Source organism: Protopterus annectens, chromosome 5.part0 (assembly GCF_019279795.1).
Source record: "Protopterus annectens isolate FY-2018-M chromosome 5.part0, PAN1.0, whole genome shotgun sequence".
NCBI classification, from domain to species: Eukaryota; Metazoa; Chordata; order Ceratodontiformes; family Protopteridae; genus Protopterus; species Protopterus annectens.
In genome coordinates, this window is record NC_056735.1 from 1,689,795,140 (window position 1) to 1,689,811,860 (window position 16,721).

The 16,721-nt window shown below is 38.9% G+C and overlaps 1 protein-coding gene across 1 annotated transcript in view; it reads left to right on the plus strand.

Annotated features, from left to right (window-relative positions):
• Window positions 1–16,721, plus strand: part of GDAP2 (ganglioside induced differentiation associated protein 2) — an 835,060-nt gene that overhangs the window by 287,877 nt on the left and 530,462 nt on the right. The window contains exon 5 of the mRNA XM_044071479.1: window positions 8,487–8,575. Within this exon, the coding sequence (XP_043927414.1) occupies window positions 8,487–8,575 (89 nt within the window). The remainder of the gene's footprint in view (window positions 1–8,486; window positions 8,576–16,721) is intronic.

Below are 16,721 nucleotides of genomic sequence, written 5' to 3' on the forward strand. Positions count from 1 at the left end.
GAGATCCTTAGTCAGAGGGGCGATTGGCAGTCCAAGACCCCTACTGAGGATGAGTCTGTGCTCTTGAAGGCTTTTGGGTCTCAACCTTCCACTTCTTGGGTTTCTCCGCCTTACGACGAGCTCATGGAACTGATCTCTCATAAGGCATGGGAGTCACCGGAGGCCATGGAACCTGTCCCTCGTAGACCCAACAAATTCATATCTGCCCCAGTAGATGAGTCATTTTTGACAAAAGGAGTGCCTGTGGATGCCATGGTGGTGGCTGCAGCCACCAAAAAGGAAGTATCTGAAACATCCTCTTCTATCCATCCCCCTAATAGAGATTTTAGGGTTATGGATAGATATGGGAAGCGCATGTTTAGTTCAGCGACTTTTTCTCTGCGATCACTGAACTACTTGACCCATTTTACAAGACTACAGAGAGATCTCCTGAAAGAGCTAGGAGATACTCTCCAGGGTACAGTAGCTGCAGAAGTGGCCGACAAAGTCAACGCCCAGCTCACTACCCTAAACTCAGTAGTGAACTCGTCCATGCATCTCATATCCTATGCAGCTGATGGTTCGAGTAGAGCCGCTAGTTCGGGCATTGCTCTTCGCAGGCGAGCCTGGATGCGTCTCTGTTCCTTTGCGGAACCCTTAAGTCTTCCTTTAATACCCCATTCGATGGCTCATCACTGTTTGGGCCCAAAGTAAAGGAAACTTTAACCAGGTGTGAGCAGGAAGGCAAGGCTTGATCTGCCGTTGGGGTCCATTTTTCCACTCCTACTCGGCCCTACCCCAAGGGCCCTGGGGGGGGGGGGGTGGTTCCGAAAAACTCAGGCAGCCTTTCGGACACACATGGTGAAACCCCCTCTAGAGGCAGAGGAGGGGGTTATAACGGAAGACGCCGCCCCCATGGCAGAGGGGGTCTGCAGCAACAGGTTGACAGGGTTCAGTTCTCCGGTCAGTCCTACCAGTGCCCCTGAAAGGGGGCCCGACTTCGGCTCTGGAGGCAGTCGGGAGTCGCTTGTCTTTGTACCCAGAAGCCTGGCTAAACATAACATCAGATACTTTGGTACAAAGCATCATTTCCAGAGGATATTTCATACCGTTCTTTACCCCACCCATTCCTATCAAAAATATCCCAGATGTTCCACCCAATCTCAGGGAACAAGCAATCGTAGAGGTCCACAGATTGCGAGAAAAAAGTCATCCAACCAGTCCCAGCAGACCAAGTCGGATTCAGAACTTACTCGAGATTCTTTTTGGTACCAAAGAAAACAGGGGACTGGAGATCTATCTTGGACCTCAACAGACTCAACAACTTTGTAAAGAAAGAGAAGTTCCGAATGATCATGCTTCAGTCCATTCTTCCCTTTTTAGGGAAAGGCAATTGGATGTGCTTCCTATATCTCAAAGACGCGTACCATCACATAAAGATGGACAGATGCTCCAGAGATCATCTGCGCTTCCAGCTGGGAGACGATAATTACCAGTTTCGAGCCCTTCCCTTTGGTCTCACTTCAGCCCCCAGAGTGTTCACTAAATGTATGGCAGTGGTCACGGCTCACCTGAGGCATCTAGGATTCCAGGTGTTTCCATACTTTGACAATTGGCTCCTCACCGCTACCACCAGGCACCAATTGACACAATACACTCTGACACTCTGCCATCAATTAGGCATTACGATCAACTTCGAAAAGTCTGCCTTATCGCCATCTCAGCATACTGTTTTTATAGGAGCAGAATTAGATACCTCAACCACCACTCTACGTCTCCCTTTCGAAAGAGTCTCTCTTCTCCACCAAAATGTCAGCTCACTGGCGTCAAAGAACAAAGCCTACAGCAGCGGAGGTATTGAAAGTACTAGGTTTGATGGCAGCAATCCTGGCTATACCACTCGCAAGGATGCATATGCGAATCCTTCAATGGCTCTTCACTCAGTGGTCTTACCAGAAACTACCAATGCACCACATGATTCTTATCACGGATTCTTGCAGGAGAGACTTTCGGTGGTGGTTGACGTCCCTTCATGTTACAATAGGAAGACCCTTTGTATCCCCCCCCCCCCCCCCCAGTAGACACTGTGACCACGGACGCTTCCCTGATAGGGTGGGGGGGCATTTTCAGGGAAAGACTGCCCAAGGCACATGGACAGATCAAGAATCACATCTGCACATCAATGTTCTAGAGCTGAGAGCGGTACTTCTAGCGTTGCAGTACTTTCAGGACTCTCTCTCCCTGTAGGGACTATTGCAATTCAGACCGACAACATGTCAGTAGTCTAGTACTTGAACAAGCAAGGCGGAACCAAGTCTTTTACCCCCTTTGTCGAGAAGCCCACAGGGTTTGGCAATGGGCTGTGTCGTCCCAGCATTTTCTGTTAGCAACACACATCCCGGGGAAATCCAACGTCATAGCGGACAAGCTAATCAGGGCAATATTATGCCCTCACGAGTGGTCTCTCAAACAACAGGTTGCGGAGTTGATTTTCCGCAAATGGGGCCAGCCTTGCTGCAACCTTTTTGCCAGCCACTTCAATTCAAAATGCAGAAGCTACTTTGCCTTGATACCACCTCCGGGTCATCCCCCGAGAGATGCACTGTTACACGATTGGCCCCTGGGTCTCCTTTATGCATTTCCACCCTTCCCATTAATACCCAGATTTTTACAGAAAGCAAAATCGCTGGGAAGGAAGGTTATACTAATAGCCCCATACTGGCCTCGACAGATTTGGTTTCCGTTTCTCCACCATCATCTTTTGGAGGATCCATGGATCCTGGACCCAATTCCGAACCTTCTGACGCACCTGTCAGGGACCTTCATCCTTCTCTGCAATCCCTGAAACTGACTGCTTGGCTAATCCACTTCCCCTAATTGCCAGGCTTCATTCAATTTCAAAAGATACAAGACAGATCCTCTTGTCTTCTCACAAGCCAGCTACCAGGAAGCTATATGGCAGTAAATGGAAAAGGTTCTCAATTTGGGCCAACGCACAGAACATTGACCCTTTTCGAGCTCCGCTATCTTCCATTTTGGATTTTTTACAAAAATGTTTAAGGAAGGGGCAGCAGCTGCTACAGTTCGAGTTTAGTTAGCTGCTATCTCAAATTTTCACCTTGGTCTTGATGGCTCAAATATTATGAGCCATAAATTATCCAAAACCTTCCATAAAGACGTTCTTCATATGAGACCTCCAATCAAAATTCCCTTTTCTCCCTGGAATTTAAACCTTATGCTGTCTCAACTTATTCTTCCTCCCTTTGAACCAGCTTTTTCTTTTGCTTTAAAATTCTTATCTTGGAAAACGATTTTTCTTGTGGCCATTACGTCTGCCCGCAGAGTGTCAGAACTTCAAGCATTATCCATCAGACCACCCTACATGATCTTCCATGCTGATAGAGTATCTCTCAGAACAAACTCCTCATTTTTACCTAAAGTCTGTTCTGAGTCAAATATCAATCAGGTCATTGAACTACCAGTGTTCTTTCCCAACCACTTTAACAAATTGGAATATATGCATCACAAACTTGATGTTCACAGATAGCTCAGATTTTATCTTGACAGAACTAAGTATATTAGGAAATCAGATCAACTTTTTGTATCCTTTTCAGAAGCAAGAAAAGGCAATCCAGTGGCTAAAACAACCTTATCTAAATGGTTATCCAATTGTATATCCTTTCTGTATGAAAATGCGAACATGCCTTTAACGCACAAACCAAAAGCTCATTTTACCAGAGCTGTCTCTACCTCTTCTGCTTTTCAAGCTAAATTGCCCCTTGATGATATTTGCGCTGCAGCTACTTGGTCTAACCCTCATACCTTTATCACACATTACAAAGTAGATAAGGCTTCTAGGGACAGGTGTTCCTTTGGTTCTACGGTACTGAAGAACATACTCCCATGAGCTACCCAGAGTTGAGGGTGCTAGGGACGCTACCCATCAGTGAGAATAAACGGCGAGATTTAACAACTTCACATATAGAAGTTATGTACTTCCCATAACGTTCCATGTGAGTTGTTTATCTCGCCTTTATTCTCACGTCCCTCCCTCCTTCCCCCTCCTGGCTGACTGTTGACTTAGAGGCCAGTACCATCCTGGTTATTCAATATTTCTTCTTTCCCTTTGGGAACTGTTCTTCGTAGATATATATAAGAGAGCATGTATGGGTTGTATATATGTGTATATATATGTATAGACTATTATTCGCAGCAAACAAAGATCTGAGGTAATTCCAGCAGTGCATTGTGGGATAAGGGGCTGGTCTCGAGCTACTGGCAAACCTTGAGCTTGCTATCAGCCGTGTCGGAGCAGAGCATCGGCTCCGAACCCATCAGTGAGAATAAAGGCGAGATAAACAACTCACATGGAACGTTATGGTAAGTACATAACTTCTATTTTTCCTGGTGCTGCAATTTTCCTTTTTTAAAGGTTGCTTTTGCACATTTATCAAGACCAAATGACATTCCGATATCATCTGAAAGTTTTGACAACCTGCAGCCGTGCTTTCAGTTCCTCATCTGATGAGCTATACAATTTTAAATCATCAACAAAGAGAAGATGAGAAGTCATTAGACTTTGTTGTTTTCTAGAAGCCAAATTGTAGCCATGGCCTAGGCTGTTAAGTAAGCAGCTTAATGGGTTAATGGCATGGCAGAATAAAAAGGGCGGCAGAGAGTCACCCTGGAATATCCCCCTTTGAATTTTTATCCCAGGGATAATAATCTGTCCTTTATAATGGCTTAATTGCAAAGTGGTCTGCCATGTAATCAATCAATGTAGGGTGTATCTTATACATTTTTAAGCACTCTTTTATCCATGAATGTGGGATACTATCAAATGCTTTTTTGTAGTCAATCCATGCCATACTTAGGTTCTTCCCCTTCTTACAATTCTCCGCTATAACTTTAACAACAAGTGGTCCTTTGTTCCATATGACTTTCTTTTATTGCCCTTTTGTTCTACTGCCATAATTGAGTTTTCTTCTAAATGACTATAAAATCTGTCAGCATCAATTCCCATGTATAGTTTGTATGTTGTTGGAAGACAAGTTATTGGTCTGTAATTTTTAGGGTAGCTTAAAGGTTCACTCTTAAGTAAGAGCATTGTTTTTCCTGTTGTTAACCAGTGCGGTGTGTGTTCGGGGTGCATATATAAATAGTTCTTACTCGTGGATAAATCATCGTGCAAAGCAGTTAATTCTTTAAGCCAAAAGATAGGTACTGCATCTGGGCCTGGGGTTTTCCAGTTAGAGGCTTTTTTCAACTTTATTTCAGTCTCTCTAGTTGTTATTTCATCCCATTTCATATCCTGTACCTTTAAACTTCTTATTCTCTCTTTTACTTCTTCTATCCATTTAGCATCTTTGTCATGTTCCACAGGATCTTCATAGCTACTTCTCCAAAATGTATCAACTTCCTCTTTTTTTGGTAGTCTATCTATTCCTTTTACCTTATTTCCCAGTTCTCTATAAAACTTTTTTGGGTCATCAATAATTTGTTTATTTTGTGTTTTTCCCTTGTATTTATCTTCGTATCGTCTGTCTTTCCGCCTGTTTTGTAATGTTTAGTTTATCTCCAATAGTGCATAATAGATCCTGGTCTGTTCTAATACCACGCATTGCTTTTATCACATCTATCTTTCTTAATATTTTCATTGCTCTGTTCCCTTTTCTATAATCTTCTAACAATGATACTTCTTGTCTTAGCTGCTTTATAGTTTTCTCTATTCGATATTTCCATGATGGTATTCGCTGTTGCCCCCTCTTTTCACTTGCTACCCTATGTTCCTGTGGTAGAACTTTATCAGTTATTAATTTAGCAGCACAGTAATATATTCTGTTTACTTCTGTTATATCGCATGGGTCTCTATGGACAGTGGTAATTACTGTGTTCATTTGTTTTATCAAGCTTCTGACTTTTGGGGTTTTATTAACCTTCTGCAGTATATTTCTGTCATTGATCTTGATATATCTATCTTTGTCTATTAAATCAAGCAACTCTTCTCTTAACTCCTTTTCTTCCATACTGAGGGTACATCCCTTGTTTTCCATTTCCTGTGGGCATTCTATAGAAAGTTTATAGCATCTTCCTGTGGCACATTCTCTTCAGTTTCATCCTGTGTCTTCTGTTCTGTCATATGGGAACTCACTGGTCTATCACTCCTCAACATTGACTGCATCAGTGTTTCCACAGTTTCCTGTTTCTTTCCTTGCTGTCTAGCTGACACTCTGGTATTATTCAACATATGATATGAAAAAACTGGCCTATATTGTGTTCTGACCCTGTGTTTAAGAACTTGGTAGGAGAGAAACCCAAGTTTGCCTATAAAAGGAAAGGAATCTGAAACATATTTTATGCTACAAAGCTTCTGCTTTTTAGTACTGCAGCAGGTAGCTGTGTGTCTAGTAAAAAAAACCTACAATTCCATGGCATAATTACATATATTGCAGCTATATAAATACTGATGATGAATTTGTCCATCCAATTATGCAAAAAGTGTTTAAACTTAACACCTTTGCTACCTGTGCGACTGTTAATGTGGTATACTTAGCTAATTGTAAGTCATGCACTTGTTTCTGTATAGGTAAGATGAATCACAAGTTAAAGGAGAGAATTGGATCTCACCTCTCTGAAATTTGAAGAAATATTGAGACCAATGCTCTTAGCAAGCATATAATTGATTTTGGGCCAGAGCACACATTTACATTTAGGGTACTACAAAACATTCATAAGTTAAAAAGAGGGGGAGATATTGTCAATAAAACCGAATTATGTGAATACAAGTGGATTAATTATTTTAGAGCTGATAGATTTCCTGGTTTAAATAATATAAATAGTCTCAATCTTGTCCTAAAAGAGAAACCTAGTTATATTTAGTTTTATATATATTTTATAAGCGTTTTGTTGCTAATTTTAGGGATGCTGTGTTATATGTGTATAATTATGTGTTTAGTTGTATATTTTATTGTATAATTAGTCATGTGAGAGGATGAATTGTACTGACTGGATGGCGTTTTATTTATAAATGGTTGCTTCTTAACTTGATTGTATATACATTGACAAAGGACTACTTGGTTCGAAAGCTTTGCTGTTTTATTAAAGGTGTTCCCTGCTGTTTGGATTCTTGTTTTTTTTTCATTTAGTTTATTTCTCTGTCCGTTGGATCCATTTGGCCACTAACAGTTTTTGTGAACATTTTAATCTACACAGGGACCCCAAAGCTATATCTTTCAACATGATGTAACATTTTCCATGACTTTACTGATTTTTTGGGGTTTAAAATTAACCAGCATAAAACTAGGGTGGTGGTACAGTTCATGCCTAATGAATCTTTTGGTATCAAGGCATGTTAAAATCTTGGTGCTTGGTTTGGCCCCTCCATAAATGCAAAGTGAAAAAAAAAAAAAAACTATGGTGCACTTTTGGAGAGAATTAGATGGTAGTATGGAATAAAGATGATAATGAGAGAGGATATTGGAGGTTTGGTGACCCATATACTTATAAAAATGCAGTATAGCTGAAGTTGTATCAGTTACAGGCTCTAAATGCAAAAATGACATGGACATTTAATTTTTCTGTCTGTTTGGTCCAACAAGGGTATGTAGAAATGTTTGTCTTTTGAACTTTTGGATAGATATACTTGCCCTCCAAAACCTTACATCGTAGGCTGCCATACTGAGACAGTGATTGGAAAAATTGAAAACTATTGCCTGCACAGAGGCAATTCTCCTTATATGAAGGGCCTAAATGTAGATGAGAACAACCCTAACTTTGAAAATAAGAAAACATAAATGAACTTTTCACTGAGCAGATTAGATGGTGTGTTTCTTGGGTTGACTAGGTCCTAGTGACATTTTGGACTTGGAGAGTTTTGAAAAGTTTGTTACCATGGGAATAATGTGGTGGCCAGAGAACAGATGATTTATGATCTGCTTGTTGATATCACCTCTGATGGCTACCTACATGATAGCCCCTCTGTTGACCCATGACATAGGCCTACATGATAGAACAACTTTAATTGATTGGCAGGCAGCAGAAGCAAAAAGAAACATACTAATACCAGCCTTTGCTACATAATTCTACAGCTTTCAGTAAGTTATTAATGAGTGCTGTATTGGAGTATAATGCGTGAAATCATCATTAGTATTGTACTTACTACTGAGAGTTTATTCATTTCTGGTTAGTTTGTATAATCCACATAATTATATGGATAAATATTTATGTTTGAATCTTGTGTTGGTTTGCTGTTCTTGGTTTATTAAAATAAATAAAAAAAAAAAATACTTAAAAACTGGTGGGCATTCTGGTTGCCTCTGACTTCTGAATATTTGTCTGGAGCACACCCGAACGCGAACAGTGAGGTAGATTATCCCCATTTTTAAATTTCTTATACACTTGACATTATTGTTCTGTAAAATAATACATTGTCAGAGGAAGTATGCTTTTCTGCCATAGCTTTGAATTTGATTTTTGCATTTATTTTTATTTTTTATTTTTTATTTCAGGGAGGAAGCAATGTCATCCGTAGGGTTTTGTGTCATCAATTCTATTAAGAGAGGCTACCCACTAGAGGATGCCACGCACATTGCATTCAGTAAGCAAAGTTTGTCTGTTTAAAGTAAATGGATCATAGAAATATAAAAATTTTTCCTTATCCATTTGAATCCTGATTTGTCATGTTGTAAAGTTGATGAATAAATGCATTCTTTCTTAGAAACTGTGAACTGAAAACCAGTACTTCTGGACCTCAGAATTGTAATTAGTCAACTAGTTTTCTTCAGCTTGTATGTTATTAGAACAAGCTCATGTTTTTAATTAATCCTGCTTTATTAACATTACTTCTTATTCTTCCATAAGTATGGCAAATCATGTTATGGTTCTTTTTCTGACCATCATCACTTCAAAATTCTTGGTGCCCATCATTCTCATGTTCTTCCATTATTAAATGTTTAATGCCTTTCTTGCAGCTTCATTGTATGTCATTTTCACCTTATTCTTTTGCACTATGTCCTCTGAAAATGTGTCGTTTTGTGTCTGTCACATATAAGAAGCTGTTTTTTTTTTTGCATTAAATTTTCTTTCTCATGTATTAAACATTGTTCTCACTGAAGATTTAAGAATTTCACAAACACTTTGATGCAGCCTCTGCACCATTTTTATGGCAGACTTGTAGACTCTGATGGGAGGAAAGGATATGCAAAACTGACTTTTTTATGCCATTTTGATATGTTTACAAAATTTTAGTTAACCAGTAGCCTGTATACTGATTCATTTTTAAAACTGCCTTGTTTTCACACATTTTAATTTCTTCAGTATTTTTGAGCCCTACAACCTCTTTAGGGAGCATGTTGTATATGTTTACCATATGGCAAGTGAGGGAGTGCTTTCATGCAATGCTACTGAATCATTTCCTTCTGTTTATGTCTGACCTCCTCTGGATAGGTGTCTATGTTTATTTACAAGATAGATTATCAGTAGTTTGCTTCTGGGCTAGGTACAGCATTGGCATTATATCTCCCCCATAGAATTATGTATAAATAATACATCTCTTCATCTGCTGATGCTGTGTTTCCTTCTCTGCCCTATCTTGCCTTTGGATGCAAGTCCTTTTACATTGCTCTGTTGATGTCTTTATGATCATTCATTATGATTACTCCCCCCTCCTGTTCATTTCCTTTTACTGACCATCCACACCTTTCCTTTTTCCATGTTTTATACTGCAGATTTAATTTTCTTTTTACTGGGTATATATATATGGTTTAACCTTTTTACTGCTGGGATGTTGACATTTGTTTACTTTTCATGAGAGATCTGCTTAATGCAAACATATCTGAAATTGATTGATAGTCTATTTTGTTTTATGTGATGCAAACAAACCAAGTTGTGTTAAAGGAGTGCACATAGGATTTACTAGCATATCCCACTCTTTGCATCGTAATTCATGGGAGGTAGTTCTCTGATGGCATATGATTTTGAGCCATCACTTAAGTATGCAATAATTGGCAGTGTTTAGTAGCACTTTTACCAATAAGTTGTTTGTGAGATTTTTTCTTCACTCTATGGTACTATTATTAGCTAGTCATATTAAAGGGAAATAAGTAACAAAGTAATGTAAAACATTGTTTTGTTACAATATATTGGCCAGCCCCTGGCATTATTTAATACCATTCTTTAATGCCAGTTTAAGTGGCTGTCAAAACTGTTTTGTATATGACATCAACAACCTCTGACTCTAGAACTGCTTGTGACCCTTTGCGTTGCCACTAGGCTAATAACCACAAGAGCCTTTTTAAGCCTCGCCAAGCATCCCAAATCTCTGACAAGTTCTGGTACTCTTGATAAGTTTAAGCATGGGCTTGGGAGGTGAAACATTTACAAGCAGGGGCCATAACTGCTTAAAATAGCTTAGGCTAACAGTAGTATTATTATAATACAGCTACTAAAGAGTACTCTGGTGTTATTTTGTTGACATCAGTAAACAGATTTATTTTTTCAGTAAGTGTGCATATCTGTGTATTGTTAATTTTTTAAGCAGGAGGCCATACCTAATGCGATTCTTACAATACCTGGTTACTGCACAGATATAAAGCACTCTGTTTTTTAATTCCAGGTTGCTTACTTGCAATGAAATTGTACCCCATTACGTTAGTAGTTATATGGGCATAAATGGTCTGAAGGAAGTAACGTGTACCATTTTATTCTTGATAAAAACGTATATACTACTTTCATAAATGCTAGTTTTCACAAACAATTACAACTCTTTTTACATGATTGAATGAATATAAAGAATCGTATGGAAGCAACATAATAAAAAATTAATTATATTGTTTTCATAAGCACTGTCAGAAGCTCTGGCAAGAAATTGAAACTGATTTTACCACAGGCCATTATTAAACATTCTTGCTTTGTTTGATCATGGGGAGGCAACATACTCCATTTTATAGTAATAGAATCACTTCTTGAATTATAAAACAAAATACACTGTTTTTCCAAGCATCATCTTAAATGTTAATAAACAGTTAAAAATGGTTTTGTGGCAAACAAATTAATAATGGAGAAGCAATGTAAGAATTTTGCTTTTGGCAAGTGTTTGTCTGAACCTCTTAGACAATACTTTTAAAACTGGTTTTGCGCGAAGCATTATTGCTTTGTACTTTGTGTTCATGGAGATGCAATACAACATATTTTGCTTCTGATTAAAAAAAACAGTGCTATGCTGTCATAAGAACTAGCAGAATTGTCACAGACCAGAGCCTTAAGCAGCATGCAGGTTGTTATTACTGTATTGCCCTCACCAGCATTGTCAGAAGTGCTAGGAAACAAATTATACTATTGGTAAAGTCAAAGAAAAATGATTGCGAGGAGGCAAACTGCAGCATTTTGCTCATTGTAAAAACACTTAATTGCATTCATTTCAGAAATGTTGTTAGAAAATGCTGCAACAAAGAACTGAAACACTCAGATCTGCTCTGAGTTACAGCACAATGGCGCTAAATATACAGAACCAACTGATACTGCCAACATCCTAGCAGATAGGTGCAGTGCTAACTTTACCCCCCTCTCACCCCCTAGAGGGCCCATCTCTATACCGGAAGAATGCAAAGTTCCTATAATCACGGCTGCACAGGTAAAAAACACACTCTCCAAAGCCAAGAACACAGCATCCATGGGACCTGACAATATCCCAGGCTGCGTTCTACACGAACTACAGAATGAACTGGCACCCTACCTAAGTACCATGTTCAGTCATAGCCTCACCTCAGGCTTTGTACCCACTGAATGGCGCACCATGACGGTTATCCCACTCCACAAAGGGGAAATAACGACGGACCCCGGGAACTACCGCCCCATTAGCCTGACGAGCCTGGTCTGCAAGGCCATGGAACGTATCATCGTGGAACTCATAAACAAAGACATTGGTAATCTCCAAACTCTGGGCCCTACCCAGTTTGGATTTGTAAAAGGCAGATAATGTCTCCTAAACCTGATTGACTTCTTTGAAGCAGTCACCAAAGCCATAGATGAGGGTAAAATGGTTCATACAGCTTATCTAGATCTCGCCAAGGCTTTCAACACCATCCCCCACTCTGGAATTATAGATAAGCTCACTAAACTAACTAGGTATAAATCCCTATGTCACAAGATGGGTTGCCAACTGGCTCACTGACAGAACCCACACTGTGAAAGTAGCGGATTCCAAATCCAACTTCAGACCAGTGACAAGTGGAGTACCACAGGGTTCAGTCCTGGGTCCTCTCCTGTTTGGTATCTACTTCTCTGAAGTGCAGGCTAACACAGAAGGTCTTTGGCTAACAAAGTTTGCAGATGACTGCAAACTAGGAGCCATAATCAACTCCTAACGATGTGGACAAACTACAAAAGGGCCTCACTGAGACAGATACCTGGTGTCAAAACCATGGCCTGAAGCTCAATGCCAAAAAGTGTATTGTCATCCCCTTTGGTAAAAACTCTGTACCCATGAACTACCACATAGCTGGTAGTCTACTTAGTGCCGAAAATGTGATGAGACCTTGGGACACAGGTGGACAGTAGTCTCTCCTTTGATAATCACATCGCCACAGTGGTCAGGAAATCCTTCTACATGGCTCATCTCATCACAAAAGGATTCTCATCCAGAAAAAAAGAGGTCACTGTTCCCCTCTACTCATCACTCATTAGACCCATTATAGAGTACAACGCCCCTTTTGATATGTACCTCACAAGACATCTACAACAACTGGAAAGACCACAGAAATACCTCACAAAGAGGATTACTGGCCTCAAACAGATGCCCTACGCAGACCGTCTCAAAAAACTACAGCTTTACTCCATCGCATATCGCCTACTCAGGGGTGATCTCTGCCTAACATACAAAGCTATGTCAAACCCAGAGCTGTTGGACATGCTCCATATAAAGAAATCCCGATCCCTCCGAGCTACACACTCTAGGGACCTAAACCTTGTCACCACAATAAACAGAACATGCTGGAGGGATAGATTCCTGTCCCAGAGACTTCCCATACTCTGGAACAGACTACCTATCTATGTCAAACAGAGCTCCTCATTAGCACTCTTCAAGAAAAATCTTGATGATTGGATGGGAAATGGGAAATTCACCCCAGGGATCACTTCTGTGGCTCTGCTCGACAGGGGCACAGAAAAATAATTTTCTTGGGTGGCGAAAAAGCCAGGGTACATTTTTTGGCTAGGCTTATATAGGCCCTAGGGCCAATAGCCTAGTACCTACCTATGAACCTATGAAAGTGATTTTACTTGAGTAGAGTTGAAATATTCTTACTTTGTAGATTATGATTACATGCTGTATTTTGTTCTTGGTAATAAAAAGGTTTACATTGCTTTCACAAATGCTAGCAGAAGCAGTAGCAAATAGTTGCCATAGACTGTGGGCGTAAACATTATTCAAAAAGTCTTTCTGATAGGTCGATTGGGTAAGCCAGGGTACATATTTTGGCTAGGCTTATATAGGCCCTAGGGCCAATAGCCTAGTACCTACCTATGAACCTATGAAAGTGATTTTACTTGAGTAGAGTTGAAATATTCTTACTTTGTAGATTATGATTACATGCTGTATTTTGTTCTTGGTAATAAAAAGGTTTACATTGCTTTCACAAATGCTAGCAGAAGCAGTAGCAAATAGTTGCCATAGACTGTGGGCGTAAACATTATTCAAAAAGTCTTTCTGATAGGTCGATTGGCATTTAGTGATAGTATCAATGATAGTCTGCTATGAGTCTACTAAAGATGAGCAACTTAACTGTCGCACAGTGTAGCATTGCTGTATTACAGAGTAAAGTATCTCCCTAGAGTATCTTATTTTGCCCTAAAGTCACTAGTTACTGACCCAATGTTTTTTCGCTTATACGTGTAAACCAATACAAAAATGGATACTTTAACTTTTGTGTTGTTGACCTCTGTACATTTAGTTTCCTTTATATAGTTCTTCATATCTATATCATCTGGTGGTATGTGAGTTAAGCACAGCAGCCTTATTTTGAATATTGTTGTCAGTATGCTCTAAAAAATGTTTCACTCAAAGTAGTAGAGTGACCCATGTCATTCTAAAAAAATCAGTAACATAATACTTGTACCTGTGTGTTTTCTTTTTTAAAAGGTGGCAGTATCCTTATTGTTCCATCATAAGCTATTAACAGTAGTGATCAGAAGTGCTGGCATAAATTAGGCCTTGAAGTCCTACAAACTAGCCTGATGGGTTAACACAACTCTCCATACATTCAGCTTGCTGGCTGCTCCTGACTTGACACTTTTTCAGGCTATAAAAGATCCAAGCCCATGGGATCTATTTCTTTGCAGAAACAGTGGGAGCACTAGGGACCTAAATCCACACCAACAAGTAAAAAGACTTGCTGGAGTGACAGGTTCCTATTGCAATGTGTCCTAAGTGTATGGAATAAGTTACTACTAGATGTCAAAGTGCTACCTTATCTACCCTTAAGGAAAGTCTTGATGACTGGATGGGTTGGAATACATTTATCTCAGGATTATTCTGTATGGCCCCTACCTGATTGGGGAAAACAGTACTAATAAGTGCTCGCAAAGGGCCTTTTAAGTGTGGCTACTTAAAGGTATACATAGCTAGGCAGTTTATGGTCCCAGTGATCACTTGCCTAGTATTGTTCATACAAAAAAGTTTATATGCAGTGTTCAGGACCAAAGGCCATGCATGAATATGGACCCAATTGTCCCTTGTTCTTATAAATGTTGTTGTTATACTTTGGGGTTCTGGCTCATGATGCCCTCTTAAGTATCACTTTTAAGATGTAAAAGTTTTGATTGCATTTTGTCTTAAACTAAATATTTGAGACGTATATTATGTTGTAGAAATAAACTTTATTTAGAATAGGATTTAGTCACTTCCTGAGATTGCACACAATATACATCTAAAATGGCAGACTGCAAAGGCTAACTTAAATACATAAACTATAAAACTCGGACGTTTTTTAGGTTACAGTTTTTTTGGATTTTTTAAAATTACATCTTACACCTTTTAACTGATAAATACTGCATATCATAATTTTTTGAATAGCAGTTAAGACGGTTAATCTCTAGAAGATTTTTGTCTCTTAATAGTTACTTTTTATGTTTTACTTTTAGTAAAAACAAAATGAAAACTCCAGCAAAGCTAGAACTCCCACTGAGTGACCTCCCAAACCTCTTGCATCAGAGGTATATGGGATATATGCAAATGATCCTTATGAACATCGGGTGTTTCAGCTAATTGTTTTACTTTTAGTAATTTTTTTCTTTATTTTGACAGTGTTTTATTTTTACAAAGGAAGGTTTTAGTACAATGAAAAACTTTTTTTAATGATGCTTTGCAATGTAGCTTTTACAAACAAAACAAAGTTGTATTTTTATTTAGAGTTGCTGTAAGCAATTGTAGGATGAAGTCTGGAATAATTGTACTGAACATAATTTTTTTTTGTTCTGACTTCCTCAGAAGTAATGTTGGAAATAATTCTATTGGAAAAAAATCATTCTGTCACTTGTGTTTTAGCACTATCCTCTTAGAAGAAGACCATCTTGAATCGGAATAACATAACCCTTTTACCACTGTTGCAGAAGACTTCTGTATTGTAAAGAACTTTTATGATATAAAATGTTTCTCTGGGCCTGTACTTTTATTAAGGATCAAGTTCTATAGAAACCAGATTAAAAGATAAAAAAGTGTATCGAACTTTGAAGCAGTAATACACTGTGTAGTAGACATTACTATTGCTAATAAATCATTCAGCCAAATATTTAAAGTAATTGTAATAGTGTGATTCTTGTATTCATCATCTCCATATCCTTGCAGATAGGGAAGAGAAAATGCTATCATTTAAGAGACCCTTACAGGAAATAACTAAATCAAATGGTTGAATGGCAAAAAAAATTCAGGATAGTTGGCTAAATTAACTGTACTGTACATTCTGTTTGCTGTTTGAAGCTGAGACTGATTTTGGAATGTTAGTAGCAGTATCCGTTTGGTTCACCTATTGTATTTAATGTTTGTGATATCATTATTTAATGCTAAGAGTGAGTTGTAGGGCCATCCTGCTGGAGGATCACAGCAGTCATCCTTACCTTTGAAAGTGACAAGGAGTTGCTTTCTCTTTTTCTGACTTAAGAAGGAAGCCAGAATTAACCAGACCCATTAGACATCACTTACAGGCCAGTTGTAAGTTGAATCTGATGCTCAGGTGCTTTAGAATTCAGTGGTGAGTGGTTTCAATAGCACACTTTATGCTTAAAATAGAGACAATGTAGGGTTCTCATTTGACATTGGATAGCATTCCACATTACCCAGTGGTTTGAACTTGAGGTCCAGTTCTTTTGTCTGGTTATGGGGTACTTAATAGTAGATTCTTGACTTTGTTGCAAGAACAAAACTGTCTAGGCACTGTTAATGGTGGGCGTTGTACTAATTTTACCAATAAAAAGGGCAGCTGTTGGCATTTGTCATTTTTTTTTTTACTTCAAAATAAGTGTATTTTAATAACATTTCCTGGCACTTCAGATTTCTACTTAGAATAATTTACTTTTTATTGGGAAGGGGAGTGTAGTTTTTTTGAAGCAGAAGTTTTTTTTTTCCATCATTACTGGCCACTGAAGCTTATGCGAGTCTTAAGACTTTGCAGTAGCAGTGTCCCATCACTGTAATAGGCATTGTTTTAAGCAGATATGGAGGGTTCTAAAACAGTACCTTTTCTGATACCTGT